The sequence below is a fragment of the Ornithorhynchus anatinus genome, chromosome 2 (assembly GCF_004115215.2).
Source record: "Ornithorhynchus anatinus isolate Pmale09 chromosome 2, mOrnAna1.pri.v4, whole genome shotgun sequence".
Classification (NCBI taxonomy): Eukaryota; Metazoa; Chordata; class Mammalia; order Monotremata; family Ornithorhynchidae; genus Ornithorhynchus; species Ornithorhynchus anatinus.
In genome coordinates this window covers 45,066,575-45,084,413 of record NC_041729.1, presented here as the reverse complement: position 1 = coordinate 45,084,413, position 17,839 = coordinate 45,066,575, and the positions used below count along the sequence as shown (strand labels likewise).

Below are 17,839 nucleotides of genomic sequence, written 5' to 3'. Positions count from 1 at the left end.
CTCTTTCAATTTTCTATTTGTATGTCTTTCATCATCTCTGAGTGCTTGTTTTTGAATCTGAGTTTCTCAGAGTATCTATATCTGGGATATGAGACTGTGTGCATAGCTCAATAGCCTCAGTGTCTGTGTAATGGTGTGTGTGTGTGTGTGTATGTGTTTTCTGGCTGTGTCTGAGCCACACATAGCAACTTCCCCCTGTGAAACTCCTGAGCATGCCCAGGTAACAGAACAGAGATTCTGCCACATTTATTAATATTCAATTTCTGGTTTGAAGCTGGGAGATTTATGAGGGGTTGATCTTTTCTCAATGTATTTATACATCTAACATTAATAGGAAATAGTACATTCAGTCAGTCAATAGTATACACACTGCTCTTCAGCACTTAGAGAGTATATTTTCTATTTTCCAAATGATTCACAATCTTTTTAACATTCTCCCACAGGGCAAATCAGAATTGTTATATCTCTTACCACTGAAGTGTGGAGAGATGACATCATTTTCTCCTAGAGGGTATAACCTAATTAGGATTACAGTTCATTTCCAGTACATTTGGGCTGTTTTTTCTTGTACTCAACCAGGCTCTTGTAGGTATTAAACAACTGTATCTTTGAGTTTGCTGGGTTTTATGATTCTAAAAGACAAAGGAAAAGATCAGGAAAAGTATCTTGATGTGAACACATCCCCAGTGTAAGATCTGCATTGAGCTCTACTCAGGCCCTATTGCAGATTCAGCTGCTCCCTTAGTATGATAGAACTGAGCCTCAATCCTTGGAGTTAGGGAAGTTTGCAAAGATTTATTTGTTACAGGCCATCAAACAGATTTGGGATTGAAGTTTTGGGCCATTTGTTTTTTTTAAAAGAAGCACCCTTATATACCCTAGCGCTCAAAAGCCTTTGCAAAGAAATCCAAATCTTCAGTTTATCTGCCTTTTCTTCGTTTCTCTTGCTTTTATTCATGACAGCTGCATCCGCCTGTAGGTGTCAGCAGAGGAAGGCAATTAAGGTTGGGGATTGAAAGCGGGAGAAGGGGTTTTGACCACAAAGACTCTTTTTTAATCAGAAAACCAAATCTATGAAATCAAAGCTCAGTATTACAGCAAACAGCACCAAGCTCCACTTTAATAAAAAAATACGATCAACCAGGTATTATAAGAGAAAAAAGGACAAACTTGTTTGCATTCAGAAATTATTACCTGGTAAATAATATAATCTAACTGTCTCAGCCGTGCAAACTCAGGAGCTGTTAGATGCTGTAAAAATATAAGTATCAGAACCTCTCTCTGCAAATTTAGTTGGGTTTGCTTCTTGTCCAAGAAAATGAGTTTATTTTCAATGATAAAGCTAGTATTGAGAGGGATATGTGATTGGCATGACAAAAGGTTTTTGCAGTGGTTGCTAATTTAGAAAGCACCAACTGTAATCCTGGCTTTCCTTTCTCTGGTGTACAGTGATAAGGCAGATTTGATTTAGAATAGGTGACCTGAAATGGGAACAAGTTTAAGGAGGGTATTGTTCTGTTCCAGGAATTGTGAACATGCCTGCTTCCTGCATAGACTCATATTTTACAAATGGATCTAAATTTAACATGCAACTGATTAGTGGTGATGATTACAATTTACATTGAACTCTCCTGAGGAAAGGGACCATAAAAATAAATAAATTGACTTTTTCAGAGCAGTTTATCAAAGACTTCATACAGAAATATACAGAGTTAGTGGTTCTTTAATTTTTTATAGGTCATTTATTGCAGACATGACTAAATTCTCCAAAGGGTCTGAGGCTTCAGGGTTGGACTGATCTGTCTTTTTTACAGGTGAAAGCAATTTAATGTGGCTTCGAACATTCTCCTGTGGACTATTTAGTCTTCTAATTGCATAAAACAATCAATTTACTGTCATTTTTCACCTGTGGCAGTGGCCTGCCAGACTCTTTTTCTCCATATTGCATAAATAGGAGAGACAGGGTGGTTGGTGTTGATATAGATATGGGTGAAAGGTCTGCTTTTTGTTTTGATAGGAAGGGGCCAGGGAAGAGCTAATTTCTGTTTTTGAGGTGTGAGTTTTTAAGTGGGAGTGGTGTAGGGAGAAAATTTCTAGGTAGGAAAAACATCTTAGCTGAGGTTTGCCTTTAAGGAAAAATACTTCAACTACAATTACATTTTTTATAACCTCTATTGTTTTGGGGGTTTTTTTTTGAGTGTGTAGTGGGGCGTTGGCCTCTTGTTATTTTAGCTTTTTGGTTTTGATCCATTTTTAATTTGCTATGTTCCACTGCTTTCTAATCAGTGAGAATGACCTCTCTAAATTTAAGTACAGCCCACATTAGTATCCATCAGTAAAGAGCTATGAAATATTTTAAAAGGTATTTGTTAAGCACCTACTATGTGCCAGGCACTGTACTAAGTACTGGGGTAGATAGAAGCTAATCAAGTTGGACACAGTCCATGTCCCATGGGAGGTTCACTGTATTAATCTCCATTTTATAGATGAGGAAACTGAGGTACAGAGAAGCTAAGTGACTTGCTCAAGGTCACCCAGCAGACAAGTGGAGGAGCTGGGATTTGAACCAAAGTCCTTCTGATTCCCAGGCCCTTGCTTTATATGCTAGGCCACACTGCTTCTCTGAAATGGGGACTGGCACCTATATGTCTGCTAATGAAAGAGGTTTCTCAAAGACCTGACCATGGCTATACAATCAACCAATCTGAAGTATGTATTGAGTACTTCCAATTTTATGTCATTTTGTGTTGGCTTTACTGTGTCCTTAAAGTGTCATTCTACCCACCCTACTTACAGTTTCCCTCATCTCAGCTGAGCAGCTGTTTGAGTGTCAAGTTGGCACCCACTCTCTTGTTTGTTTTTGTTATGGTATTTGTTAAGCACTTACTATGTGTCAAGCACTGTTCTAAGCACTAGGGTAAATGCAAGTTAATCAGTTTGGACAACAGTCCCTGTCCCGCATTGGGTTCACAGTCGAAGTAGGAGGAAGAAGAGACATTGGATCTCCATTTTACTGATGAGGTAACAGACACAGAGAGGTAAATTCACTTGCCCCACGTAATGAAGCATATAAGTGGTAGAGCTGAGGTTAGAACCCAGGCCGAAGCTCTTTCCACCAGGCCATGCTGTTCTTCTCTGAATATATCCTCCAGTGCAGGTAGTCTGTGTCTGTTCCTTGTCTACAAATGACAGCCAGGGCTTAGTCAGGCATCTTGTAAATTAATAAGTCAGTGGTATTTAATGAGCACTTACTATGTGCAGAGCACTGTACTAAGTGCTTGGGATGGTAAAATACAGCAGAATTAGCAGACACGTTCCCTGCTCAGAATGAATTTAAAGCATGCAAATAGCTGTGTGAGGATTGGATGAGAGAGGGTGGGTAGCTCAGAACAAAGCATATGACTACTGTAAAGATGACTCTAATGCTTGCTCTGCTGCTGGTAGGATACCCTTTCCTGCTTCCTACTCACTTTCTCTCCCATGACAGGAACCTAAATGTTACTAATAGGTAAGAGGGAAATTCTATAGGGGACAGTTTTTCATTGTCAGTACAGAGGTAACAGAAAACAGGGATTTCGGGGGAAGTGCCTCAAACAGGGTGACTGCTCATCTAATTTTTACTATGGACAGTCCAGTTTTCAGCTAGTCTTTTCCCTGTCCAGTGTGGATATAGAACCTAATGCCTTCATTTCTGGTATTTTAATTTTCAACACCCAGCCTCTCTCTACCAGGACTCCTGATGTTGAGTGTCATAGCTTGGATGCAGTGTCCATGTTTAGAGGGAACTGGGAGGGGAACATAAAGAATTTTGGAGCAAAATAATGGGTTCAGGGGTGCCCCTAAAGGGACTAGTTTGGGTTTACTTGCTATTCTGCAAAATGACGGCCAGGATGTCAGTTTGTTACACTGCATGCCCAACCTAATGTTCTTGGTGTCACGAGCATATAGGCATCTAGTATTTGTGCCTGTCATCAATGTCTACTTCAAAGAGCTAACAGGTCTGAAGGTCACCATTTTCTGTCCCTACCAGCTTGACCCAAGACTGTCAGTTTGTGCTAGAGACCTGAGAGAGCAAGACTGGAAGTCCAATCCCTGAAGCTGTGAGTACAATCCTTACCCCCTTGGACCTGGTACCTGTGGGAATCCCCACACTGTTAAAGCAGTGCCATTTGGCAGCACCTGTGGCATCTGAGCAGGTCTACCAAGGGATGTAACCTTTACTGATTGATAGAGTCTTAGAATTGATATTCTATTTTGGAAAGTATCGTGTGGAAGAGACTACCCTTTATTGGCACTCACAAGTATGGATGAAATCCTACCATCAGCAGCATTATTGAAAATTCAAAACACACTCACACTGCATAAATGCTAGAGTTGAAGGTCTTCAGCAAACTTTCCAGTGCAACCCCTAGTCTAACTGGTTGTAAAGCTACTTTAGAATAATGAGAACAGTGTCTGAGGATTGTAAATTCTATGTGGATTTTTAAAATTCCTAGACAATCCTTCTTTGACATATATCAGTCAGTCATATTTATTAAGCTCTTGCTTGTGCAGAGCACTGTACTAAGCACTTGGGAGAGCACAATGTAACAGTTAGTAGATATGCGCCCTGCCCACCGAGTAACTGGCAGTTCTATATTCTATCTTGTATTTTCTATATTCTTCATTCACTTCCTCCTTAATTGTTTCCCTCTGGCTATTTCTAATTAGAGAAGCAGCGTGGCTCAGTGGAAAGAGCTCGGGCTTGGGAGTTAGAGGTCATGGGTTCTAATCCTGTCTCCGCCGTTTGCCAGCTGTGTGACTTGGGGCAAGTCACAACTTATCTGGGCCTCAGTTACCTCATCTGGAAAATGGGAATTAAAAACTGGGAGCCCCACGTGAGACAACCCGATCATCTTGTATCCCCCAGTGCTTAGAACAGTGCTTTGCACATAGTAAGTGCTTAACAAATACCACTATTATTATTATTATTAATTGCTAATTAGTTACTGAAGCCATTGAAAAGATCTGAAGAGTGGAAGATCTCTACCCTGAAAAGAAAAAGGTTTTAGGAAACAAAGATAAGAGCCATAATAATAATGATAATTGGTATTTAAGGGCTTTCCGTGTACCCAGTGCTTTACTAAGGAATGGGGTAGATATAAGAAAAAAGTATGGACATACTCCCTCAACGGTTTTTATTAAGCACTACTGTTTTGCAGAGCACTGTACTAAGCATAATACAAAAAAGTTGGGAGAAATGACCCGTCTCCCATACGGGAGGGAGAACATATATTGAGTCCCTCTTTTACAGATGAGGAAATTGAGGCACAGAGAAGTTCACTGACTTGCACAAGATCACCCGACACAGTCAGGATTAAAACCCAGGTCCTCCGACTCCCAGGCCCATGTTCTTTTCACTAGGCTTCAAGCCCAAAGAAATGTGGTCAGTAAGTCCAAACATAATAAAGATATTAGTAAAACCAAAGCTACCTGGCTTAGCTTTTCTAAGTAAAACAATTCTCTTTTCTGTCAGATCCAGGGCTCAGCCTGGGGATCCCTGGACATAGCCCCAGGATCTCTAGCTCTGGGAGGGATGGAGAAGTATTCAGAGCCTATTTCTCCCAATTCCTTCTTATCTTCAATCCCTTTGCCCCTACTTAAATTTCTGTCCCCTGTCCTGCCACCTGAAGGGTCAACAATGAAAGCAGTGCTGGCAGTTAGAGTCCAGGACATCTACCTGAACAATGAGCACTGATTAAATCGGAAAATTGTATTTAGAAATAGAAAATGGCTGTTAATAGTCAGCATCTATGTCAGTTATTTAGCTCTGCTAACATTGGTCAATTACCCAAAAAATAATGAATAAATAACCCAGTCAACATTGTTGTCTTGGAAAATAGCACTTTCCCAAAATGTAGTATCTTGAAGTTGCAAAAGAAGCACAGGGGAGAAGTAGGAGAGAAAGCAAGCAAGAAAAATGAATTGAGTATATACCATATGTTCATATATATGTGTAAAATAATGATGTTGCTATTGTTGATTAAATCAATTGGTAGTCTTTCCCCAGATACTCCTTATATTTTAAGAACTTGGCTATATTTTGATGATCTGGAATAGTGGTAGATAGTGGTCATCATGGTCATCAGATTTATTATGGGAGATTTTCAAGCTGATTCCCTCTCAACTCTTTTCAAATTGTTTTCCCCATTTTTCCACAATTTCCCTCCTCTGTCTTAGAGGAGAGGAAGAAGATTAGTCCTGGGAGCCTGCCACCATCTTCCTACATTTCTTTCCCTTATCTAGGTTCTTTGTTATTATTCAGCTCTTAGTATTTCTGAAGACTTTTTTTTACCAGCAATATCCTTTTAATGCCATGCTCATAATTTTTTCATTATATTTGACTCAACATTTTCCCTGTTTCAGAACTCTTCCCTCTAACACTTCCTTATTTTCCAAATTCATGGAAGAAAAATTTTTATTTTCCTGATTTTTTTTTTCCTTTTTAAACTTATACTGCTTTTTCCCAGTCACCTTCTCAAGACATGATGGTCTCACTCTCCATCCCATCCAGTTATTCCCTTTCTACTTAAAAGTTAGCGGTGCCTGTGGCATAAACCACTTGTCTCCAGAGATAAGTGGGGAAGAGTCAACTCCTATTCATGTAGTTAGCAGCACTAAATAAAGCCACTCTGAGCAATGAATCCTAATAGAAGAGTGTGTGGAAAGCACAAAACAATTGATTGTCAAAATTCCTTCCCTTGTTTCTCTGGGCTTAAAAAGCTTTTATAATTAAGGCACAAGGACTCATTGCTGCTTCTCCTGTAACTTGCTGAAATGCTTATTGCTTAATCCAGTAAAGACCCCTAATACGTGGTAATTTTTAAACTTGTTTTTGAGCCCTTCTGGAGTCAGCTCTTCCTTTTCCAGTACATTGTTCACTCTTATTTGATTTTCTTGACTCCTTGTGAGCGGAGAGGGCCAAGACCACCGGAACGTGGCTCCTTAACTTCTGTTTCAATTGTTCTCTGAGTAGAGCGTGGCTTATGTGGAAGAAGAGGGAAGTGGCATGCCCTAGTGGAGAGAACATGGACCTGGGACTCAGAAGGACCTGGGTTCTAATGCCAGCTCTGCCACTTGTCTGCTTTGTGACCTTGGACAAGTCACTTCATTTCTCTGTACCTCATTTACCTCATCTGCAAAATAGAGATTAATACTGTGAGCCCCAGGAGAGACATAGAGTGTGTCCAACCTGATTAGCTTGTATCTACCCCAGAGCTTAGTACAGTGTCCAGCATATATTAAACACTTAACAAACGCCACTTAAAAATTGTTCATAAGGGAAGAAGTTGGAGGCTGTGGAAGATAATGTTGGGGACATATTCAAAGGGAATACTGAAAGTCTTCACTAAAATTTCCCTTTTTATAAAACTTAACTATTGACCACCACTTTGAAAATGCAACCTTTCAAATAACTACCAAACATTCATCAACTCGTGCATTTTTTGTTTGCACTGTCCCTTTCCCCTTGCTCTTATTACATAAGTCATACACACTGGGGAGAGCTCCATTCTTTTGTATTCATCCAGGATAAGTGTTCAGGATAATTAGGCATATAACTGGTTCCAAAACTACATGAACATCTCTTCTGGGACACCATCTCTTGGGATAACTTAGTTGGTATTTAATCAATACCATTTGATGAGGATGATGAAGAATAGTCTAAGATGACAGTCATCCTGTGGGCCCACTTATTCCCCCAGCTTGTCAATCTAACTTTTCTCTTTGCACATTGGAATGGTTTCTCTGTACAGCTCTAAGTACTCATTGGCTACTTTTGACCTGGAGCCCAAGTTGAACTGGTAGACTAGAGATGTGAAAAGCTCAGTATCTCATTACCCTGAGCTGTCCAGCCTCATTCCTTCTTCTGCAAAGACTTTCACAGTGCTGGGGAAGACACTTGAGAACACAAATTGTAACATCATGACTGAATTCTTAAAAATAAGGAGCATCATATTCTTAGGCTATCACCAGGGTGATATTTATTGGTGGTAGCAGAGAGGGTGATAATATACATCCCAATAAATGTCAACTTTGAATTGTGCTCTAAATTCAGGATTACTTTTCTTCAACAGGCTTAATGACTCCTGTCAGCCTGACCAGGAAGAAAATGATTTATTTTTAAAAAACTCAATAAACCAAAAACACCCCAGAAAACCCCCAGTAAACTAGGTATTGAAAAGCAAGAACAGTGCCCCCAGTCAACTTTCTGTTGCCCCTCATACAATGTGCATACTCAGCTTCAGGAAACACCTTCAGTTAACGTGGTTCTGTGGTTTGAAAATAGATCTGTTTGGCTAAGTGCCATTTGTGGTTCTGGAAAAGCATTTTATGGACCCAACTCATCTGTGAACATAAGAAGAGGGGAAGAATCCCTTCAGATGGGAGGGAGATCCTGGGTTGTTTCTTTGCAAGTCTTTGGTTTTGAGACTCCAAGAATAGTACACGTTCTCTATAGTAGTCTCTTGATTAATCATTTTTCCCAATTTTTATGATGAGATGTTATGAAATGCAACAAACCTATATATATGTTAACTGTTCTCACTGAGATTCTATGAAATTAAGATGAATAGTACAGTGTCTTGCACACAGTAAGTGCTCAGTAAATATAGCTGATTGATTATCACTAATTATTGTTAGTCATTTTTCCTACCAGGAAAAGGGGAGCATTGTACTTCCCATTCCAGATTGCTCTAGTCATCTAGACTGGTTTGGGTGCCCCACCATCAGCCCACTTTCTTGCTCAAAAAATTCTTTTAGTCATTTAAAATGAGATAAGTTGAATAAAAGGTGGGAACAGTGCAGGGTGTGCTTATTCGGATACTTCAAAATGATTAAAGCTAAATAGAAATAATTTTCAAGGTTTTGTCTTATTTCTGAAATGTAATATTCAATCAGAGGACTCTATTCTGGTTGCCAATTCCAGGAAGTGAAGCTAACCTCAATTTCCCTACTACCCAATACCCACCCTTTAAACTGTTTGAGTGCAGTAATCCACAGCTCTGCGGGGCTGCTGCTTCAAAGTGTTTTCAACTCGGGCTGGCCGCTGATGCAAGGGAGAAACTTTACCAGGGGGCCGAGAGAGAGAGGGGAATGCAGGTTTGGAGATCCTCTTTCTCTTTCTCCTCTCCTCGTCAGCAAAATTCTTCAATGTTCTTTTTCTTTTTTTTTCTTCCTTCTTTTGCTTCAGCTCATTAAGGACATTCTTCTAAGCTTTCTTATCAGCACTGCAAGTGTTCTGAGCCTGGTGGTCTGTCTTCCAAATGCAGACCTCCAGGCCCAGAGCATTCGCAGTCCTGGTGGTTGAGTGGTCTGCATTCAGAGGGCCTAAAAACAATCTTGCCTCTTACTTGGTTCTCAGGAGAATATTATCTGGGGAACTATAATCCTCAAGATGACTGTTGATGGAGAGAGGCATTGGCTTGGATGAATACTTTCGCAACGAGCAGTGAATGAACCTCAATCTTGAGGCTCCAGGATTGAGGACCCATGCAAAAGAATTGATTCTGATGATTCATTCAATTGTATTTATTGAGTGCTTACCATGTGCAGAGCACTGTACTAAGTGCTTGGGAGAGTACAATACAACAATAAACAGACACATTCCCTGCCCACTCGTGGAGGTGGGATCAGACATCAATATAAATGAATAAATTACCGATATTTACATAAGTGTCATGCGGTTGGGGGGGGAAGAACCAAGGGAGCAAGTCAGGGTGATGCAGAAGGGAGTGGGAGAAGAGGAAAGGAGGGTCCTAGTCTGGGAATGGCTCTTGGAGGAGATGTGCCTTCAGTAATGCTTTGAAGGGGAAGGAGAATAATTGGTAGATTTGAAGAGGGAGGGCATTTCGGGCCAGAGGCAGGGCATGGGTGAGGGCTCAGTGGCGAGATAGGCAAGATCAAGGCACAGTGAGAAGGTTAGCATTAGAGGAGCAAAGCATATGGGCTGGGTTGTAGAAGGAGAGAAGCAAAGTGAGGTAGGAAGATGCAAGGTGGTGGAGGGCTTTAAAGCCAATGGTGAGGAGTTTTTGTTTGATATGGAGGTGGATGAGCAACCACTGGAGTTTTTTGAGATACAAGGTGACAAGTCCCAAATGTTTTTGTAGAAAAATGATCTGGGCAACAGAGTGAAGTATGGACTGGAGTGGGGAGAGACAGGAGACTTGGAGGTCAGTAAGGAGACTGACACAGTCATCTAGATGGGATAAGATGAATGACTGTATTAACATGGTAGCCATTTGGATGGAGAGGAAAGGTTGGATTTTAGCGATGTTGTGAAGGAGGGGCCGACAGGATTCAGTGACGGATTGAATATGTGGGTTGAATGAGAGAGAGAGGAGTCAAGGATAACACCAGGGTTACAGGCTTGTGAGACGGGAAGGATGGCGGTGCTGTCTACAGTGATGGGAAAGTCAGGGGAGGACGGGGTTGGGTGGGAAGATAAGGAGCTCTGTTTTGGACATGCTAAACTTGAAGCGACAGGAGGACATTCAGGTAGAGATGTCTTGAAGGCAAAAGGAAATGCAAGTCTGCAGAGAGGGAGAGAGATCAGGGTTGGAGATGTAGATTTGGGTTTCATCCACAGGGAAATGGTAATTGAAGCCATGGGAGTGAATGAGTTCTCTAAGGGAGTGGATGTTGGAATAAACTCTCTAAAATCATTATTGGAGAGGAGCTTTGAACAGGCTGTCGTTCAGTGATGTGCCACTGTGATTCTGTTATCATGGGAAGGGAAGAAAGGAGCAGTTGTTTCCTTTGTCACTGACCATATGGCCCTCTAGTCCAGAGCCTAATGCATAAAAGGGGAATGAAATCAAGGCATGGGAGTTCTCTGCAGGCTTGCTTTGGATAAGTACTCCCAGAAAAGTTGGCAAATGGTTTCATCTTTTAAACCAAAGTGAGAAGCCAAAAGAGGACAGGGCATCTGGGGCATTCAAGATGTTTTCTATTTATACTTAAGCTAACTCGATGTATTTCTTATTTGGTGCTTGGATTCTTCTGTTATTCAGATATATGACTGCCAAAGCACTTGATTCTGACCTCCTATGAGATGAGCATCAGGGTGTGTTATATTATCTGCTAGCTGTTCAGGAAGATGCCAGGCCTGTAAATTTGGGTAAAAATCCTTGTACATCAAGAAAAAGGAGACAACAGGCTTATCAGCTGACTAAAATGGAAAACTATAGGACCTTCTTTCAACCTGTTAGTGATACATCAAGAAAATGGAGAAAACAGGAAATCGGGGTTATCATCTGACTAAAATTGAAAACTATAGGACCTTCTTTCAACTGGTCAGCGACTGTGAGAAACAAAGGTAAAATCAATCATTAATGATATTTATTGAGCATTTACCATGTGCAGAACACTGTACTAATTGCTTGGGAGAGTATGATACAATAGCGTTGGTAGGCAGGATCCCTGCCTCTAAGGAGCTTGCAGGCTAGTAGGGGAAGCAGACATTAAAATAAATCACAGGTAGAAAAAGCATCAGAGTATAAGAATAAGTACATAAGTGCTGTGGGGCTGGGGGTGGAGTAGGTAACAGAGGACTCAAGGCGTACAGATCTAAGTGAATAGGTGACACAGAGGGAGGGTGAGTAGGGTGGAGAAAAGAAAGCTCTGGCAAGGAAGGCTTCTTGGAGGCATTGTGATTTTAGGAGGACTTTGAAGATGGGGAGGTTGGTGGTTTGTTAGATATGAAAGGGAGGGAGTTCCAGGCCAGAGGGAGGATGTGGGCAAGGGATCATAATAATAATAACTGTGATATTTATGAAGCACTTACTATGTATCAGGTACTGTACTCAGCCCTGGGAAGAATACAAGCAACTTGGGTTGTACCCAGTCCCTGACCCACATGGAGCTCACAGTCTTAATCCATATTTTACAGATGAGGGAATTAAGGCACAGAGAAGTTAAGTGACTTGCCCAGGGTCACACAACAGACAAGTGGCAGAGAGCCGAGGTTAGGACCCATAACCTTCTGACTCCCTGGCCCGTGCTCAATGCACTAGGCCACACTGCTTCTCAACTTCAGGGACGAGATAGATGAGATCAAGGTATAATGAGTAAGTTGACAGAGGAGTGAAGAATGCTGGTTGGGTTGTAGTAGGAGATCAGCGAGCTAAGGTAGGAAGGGGAGAAGTGATTTAATGCCTTAAAGCCATTGGCAAGGAGTTTCTGTTTGCTGTGGCGATGGCTGTGCAATCTTTGGAGGTTTTTGCTGAGTAGGGAGACTTTGCAGAACTCTTTTTTAGAAAAATGATCTGGGCAGCAGAGTGAAGTATGGAGTGGAATGGGGAGAGAGTAAAAACAGGGAGGTCAGTGAGGAAGCCGACTGGGGGGAAAAGCATTCAATACTTTTTGGAAAGGAGTCCCCTCACACATTTTTGTGACCTTTATGTGTGTTCGGGTATTGGGTTTTTCTATCAGTGACTCAATTTAGGCATTCCCTTCTTTGGTGAGAAAACGAATACATGAAAAATGCCAACCAGATTGCATTGCTAGACTACTTGTTTTGTTTTGCTCGGTTTTGTTTCGTTGTCTGGTCCCCCGTTTACACAGTGAGCCCGTTGTTGGGCAGGGATCGTCTCTATCTGTTGCCTAATTGTACATTCCAAGTGCTTAGTACAGTGCTCTGCACATAGTAAGCGCTCAATAAATACGAATGAATGAATGAATTAGGGCTATAATTTCTATTGGACCTCCAAGAGTTGGTTATTGTTGGCTTCTAATCTCAAAAGCCCAGGTGGTCATTTCCCATGACCCTGGGCAAATATTTTTATACTTCCTCTTCTGATGTATAGCCCTGGGGTTGAAAAAATAGTAACATTTTTAGGCATCTTGTTTCTCCTGCATCACCCAGATTTAAATGGAACATTTCTACCAGAACCCCAATAGCAAAATGCTGCAGATGCTTTGGCTATTGAATTGCCAGCCTGCTTCCATCTAAAGCCTGGAGCTGCTAGAGATAAAGAAGGAAGACGACCCAGGTTTACTTTGTAGAACTTTTTTAATTGTTTTCTTTTTCTTACTTCCAACCACAACTTTAACATTGTGAGTTGTCAGTCAGACAGCCCTAGCTGTCTCTTTAGTAAAACGTAGCACCACATGACCAAAATCCCAGTACACTGCAAGATCTTAAAACAATTCTGTTTTTGTAGCAATATACAGTAATTTTTCCAGTGCTACGAGACAATATAAAAATGTACAAAGGTGTGCTAAGTGCAAGGAGGTGATGATTGGAGGGAAATATGAAGAATCAGTTGATAGGTTGCCTTTGGTCTAATGTTCTTTATGACTTCACCAGATTTTGGAATTCTGTTAAAGGAAGAAAAGTGTAAACAATAAAAATATAAAGTAGCTTCTGCAATCTCTATGGAGACAGAAAAAGAAACACAGAAGAGCCTGAAGGACTTTGTAGTATATAACAGTGTATGCAGTATATTACTCTGGGGAGTTGTTCAAGAGTTGCTCGAGAGTACTTTTGCTAGGAATAAATAAAGCAAATTATTCAATTTGATTCTGTGGTCTGAGAAAAAATCTGTCACTAAATTTAAAGAGCAGTATGCCTGAATAAAATCTCCCAAACCAGGTCTCTATTGACTCAAGCTGCAGTGTGAACCATCAGATTGGCTCATTCCTCAAAAACAACTTTCTACTCAGGGAATCTTGTTTTGTATCAGAGTTAGCTGCAGAGTCGTTAACAGCTGGTTGACTTGCCCACTATGCTTAGCCTCATCCTTGAAGAAGAAGGGCAGCTATATACTTCCATCAGATTTAAGAAATCCTGTACATCAGCTGAATGAGTTTCCCGATGGAGTTTAGAATCTTTAATTCTCCAAATGGCACGAGACTGATTTTTATAAAATACATGGTTAGAAGAAAAGCCAGAATTTGAGGCCAAAATATGAATCCCCCTGCAGTTGTTTTGAGGTTGAGACCTTCCTGGACTTCTCCTGTAGACTTGGTATCTTTGTCCCCGACAAAACCCTCTGGCTCAGTGAGTCCAACTATCCTGAGTAGTTAAGGGTCTGCTGAGTTTTATATAATATGATGCTGTAATTGGGGCTGGTACATTGAAGCCACAAAACCTGCTACTAAAGCATATTCCTGCAGCAGTGTAACCCTCTCCTCTCCAAGTCTGGCTAAGATTAGCATAAGTATCGGACAGTGTTGACACCTGTCCCAGTTTAGCTGGGCCAGCATAGTTTTCAGCTCCATCATCCCAAACACATGCTGCCAGATGCCCTACTTTCTACTTGGAAGGCTCAGGAGACATTTCCTACCTGGCCCTCTTCTCTCCATTTTCTTACAGCACCTGTGCCTCTGTCACCTTTAAAATGCAAAGTGTTCGCTGTCCATTTCACCTCAGCCTCCCTTCAAGATCAGGATTATTCAGCATAATCAAGAAAGTTAGCTACTGGCTGATTTGGATCCACCAAGGAATGAAATAGTTCTGGAAGAGCCATGTGACATTGATTTTCTTCCCAAATACTTGTCAACTTAAGGTGGATGCTAGTAGGAAAAAAAATCTTTTTTCTGCCATTTGCGGGGAATAAACTATTATTTGTCCTGGGCAAATGGATATTAGCCAGTCTAGATTAAATTACTGATGCCAGGGGAAGGAAAATGTATAAATGTAGAAGCAGTCCTTTTTTACCCCTTGAACTCCTTGTCTCAGAATGTAGAGCTCACCCCTGGGCAAGATGGACGTGCAGTTTTCTGTTGCCTTGAAGTGTCATGGGATGGAACCTCCTTCCCTATGTTACTACTCCCCTTGTCCCTCCTGAAAACAGCGCACCCTAGAAAATGCCCCTTGGAGCAGTCATGGCCAGGAGGAGTTTGTGAGGACTTCTAGGTGTAGCACCAGGGTTGGACACCCCATTTACATACCTTAAGTCTACACCTTCCCAGCACTGTGCTGCCCCAGCTCCACCTGCTGGAGCCTTCTTTCTCCATTTTCTACCATATTTCAGTAGCTGGGGGGAGGAATGAAGGGGTGATTCCCAGTGCCATAATTTGCTTGTCTTCCCCAGTGTTGGTTCTCAGTGCTGGGGTGGTCCTGGGCCTAGCACCTGGTTGCTGTGGGATAATCGGATGTGCTCTGAGCCTCGGTGCCCAGTGGGACTGGGACTGGACTCTGCCAGTTGTAGCAGTCCCAGGCTACCACTAACCCAGGGGACAGTCACAGGGGGTTTCTATCCCTATGTTTCCCCAAAACTAAAAGAAGAAAATCATCTCTATCCCATTCTTTTCTCCCTGGGATATTGTGAGGAGGGACAGGATAATCTATGTTCCATACTTTGAGCTCTTTGAAGGAACATGCTCTACAGCCTCAACATCAGCGGTCTTCATTGTGTATTTGCAATCAAGCACTATACTTGAGGACCACAGAGTAGCTTAAATTACATGTCCTGGGCTAGAGCTGATCAGAACTAAATACAATGGTCTAGGGATAGGCTGAGTGACAAGATCTAGTGAAGTCTTTACTGGCTCTCTTTTGCACAGAACTAACTCCACCTGACTTGGTCTAATAAATCAGACTGGCATAATATCGTAGAGTCCTTGGGGCCAGGTCTTGAAAGAGATTAGGCTAGCCCTAAAAGGAATCAGGTATCAGACAAGTAAGGGTTTTAAGCAAAATGGCAAGATATACCCCTTAGGTCTGGCTCTATATTTCTTCAGTCTATTGCTGCTCACTGGTGCTAGGTAGTACATGACTTAAGGGTGGGAACATTTTCCCAGGCTGTTAGGTTTTTGTTTTTGTTTTTTTTAATGGTATTTGTTAAGCATATAGTATGTGCCTGGCACTGTACTAAGTGCTGGGGTAGATACAAGCTAATCACCTTGGACACAGTCCTTTGCCTACACGGACCTCACAAGTCTCAATCCCCATTGTATATTGAGCTGCAGAGAAGTTAAGGGGCTTGTCCAAGGTCACTCAGCAGACAAATGGCAGAATCAGGATTAGAACCCATGTTCCCTGATTCCCAGGCCTGTGTTTTTTCAGGTAGGCCATCCTCTTTCTACTTTGGCTTGTTTTTTGTTTTTTTTTTTCAAAAAAAAACCCCCCGGTATACAAGGTGACGTTAGGTTTTCAGCTTGGATCCCACATCCAGTGATTATGGGAATTTTTCCAAGTGACTAGGTAGAGAAACTCACCATCCACCCCAATCTTGCCATCACCATCAGTGTCACCAGCTGTGAGGAAGGCCTTGGTCTCAGCAGCTGTCAGAACTCTGGCACTCGAGGAGAAATTCTGCAGGAACAGTCTGGAGCAGGACAGAGAGAAAGGATTTTGTTTCTCTCTTTTTAGATTCAGATCTTTTTTTTTTTCTTAGGTAGGAACTTTCTCACATCAGAGCTACCCAGCACAGAGGGTTGGCACACCTATCTGCATCACTGAAAAGCAAATAACCACATACCCCAGGAATGTTTTTGCCCAAATGATCTCTAGCAGGTGTTTGACCTGAATTCCTCAGGCATTTGTGGAAGTGCTTTATTGTGCATTTGGCAGGACCAACCTGCCTTAAATTGTTGGCTCTACAGGCCAGCCTCCCAGCCAGAAAGGTGCAAAAACCAAATTAGAAGGCTCACATTTATATCAACATACTTGGAAATTTATGGACTCCAAGGCAGAGAAGACAGGAAGATAGCTGTTTCTCTGCCTTGGCTGCCTGGGGTAGATTCTTACTGGAAGTGTGAAGAATCTGTAACCTTGTCATTTATTTTTAAACCTATACAGTATCTTACTGAAGCTCATCTTCCTCAATGAAACCGCTCTTGTCCTGGTCAAGGATTCCAAAAACTTTCTTGACTTGGTCGGGAGTCTTTTTGGACAAGCCCACAGTAGAGAAGAAGGCTTTGTAGTTGAAGCTGTCAGCAGCTGAAAGAAAGGGAGACCTGATAGTTCAGGTAGTTCATCAACGATTCAGAGGTTAGACTGTAATGGGAATGTGTCTGTTTATTGTTGTATTGTATTCTTCCAAGTGCTTAGTGCAGTGCTCTGCACACAATGTGTTCAATAAATACAATTGACTGACAGGTTATCAAGGTGAGGGAGAGCTGGAATCTGCATGTCTCTGCAACCAGGGTCAGGGTTTACATATGGTTTCGTGTCCACAACTTATGTTCATTAAATAACTACATCAAATGCTACAAAAGGGAAATAATGAGTCTGGATTCCTTTTGGGTTTCTGATTTTATGCATTTCTGAGGTGCTGGATGCATAGGTGATGCAGGTCAGAGAGTGGTACAAAAGACAGTTCTTCACTAAATTAAAATCCCTTACTGCTGATTGCACATGGAGACAAACAAGCACCCATTTTGGGGAAAAATGTTAAGCTGTTACAGTTGAGAAATGAATCTCTCCGAAACTTACATAAAGGAAAATACATGTGGTATCCTGAAAGAGAAGTATTTCAGCCAGAGAATCAGAGTCTCACCTTTGCAACTGGATAGAGCAGCTTCAATGTCTTTGGCAGAGAGGATATCCGTCATAGCCATGGTGGAGCTGTAATGCAAAATGAAGAGAGCCATTTCCCCCATAAAATGTGTGCGGAGTTTTGATTTGAAGCTGCCGAGATGGCCCGTGTGCCATAGGATGCATTATTCATTGAAAGGCAAACAAAGCAGAAGGTGAGAGCTGCCTCTGACAGGTGCTGTGGTTCAGGACTGAATTCTGAGTGACAAACCATATACATGGAGAGGTTTTGTTTGGCAGAGCTAAGGTTTATCAGGGATTGACAGCCTAAAAGCATCCAAGCCTCAGGAAAGGTATTTTTTTGTCTAAACCCCAATC

The 17,839-nt window shown here is 41.7% G+C and overlaps 1 protein-coding gene across 1 annotated transcript; it reads right to left on the bottom strand.

The window, feature by feature from the left end:
• Positions 1-13,261: 13,261 nt before the first annotated feature.
• OCM3 (oncomodulin 3) lies at positions 13,262-17,546 on the bottom strand. The gene is made up of 4 exons (XM_001512045.4): positions 17,484-17,546; positions 16,792-16,924; positions 16,201-16,310; positions 13,262-13,356 (listed from the first exon to the last, which is right to left on the bottom strand). The coding sequence occupies exons 1-4, from the start codon at positions 17,542-17,544 to the stop codon at positions 13,331-13,333; spliced, it is 330 nt and encodes a 109-aa protein (XP_001512095.1). The 5' UTR covers positions 17,545-17,546; the 3' UTR covers positions 13,262-13,330.
• Positions 17,547-17,839: the final 293 nt, after the last annotated feature.

Coding starts and splice junctions, on each gene's coding strand:
- OCM3 (XM_001512045.4), bottom strand. CDS start 17,544: ATGGCTATGACGGATATCCTCTCTGCCAAAGACATTGAAGCTGCTCTA. Junction 16,925..17,483: donor TGCTCTATCCAGTTGCAAAG/GTGAGACTCTGA, acceptor CCTTTCTTTCAG/CTGCTGACAGCTTCAACTAC. Junction 13,357..16,200: donor TGGCAAGATTGGGGTGGATG/GTGAGTTTCTCT, acceptor TTCCTTTAACAG/AATTCCAAAATCTGGTGAAG.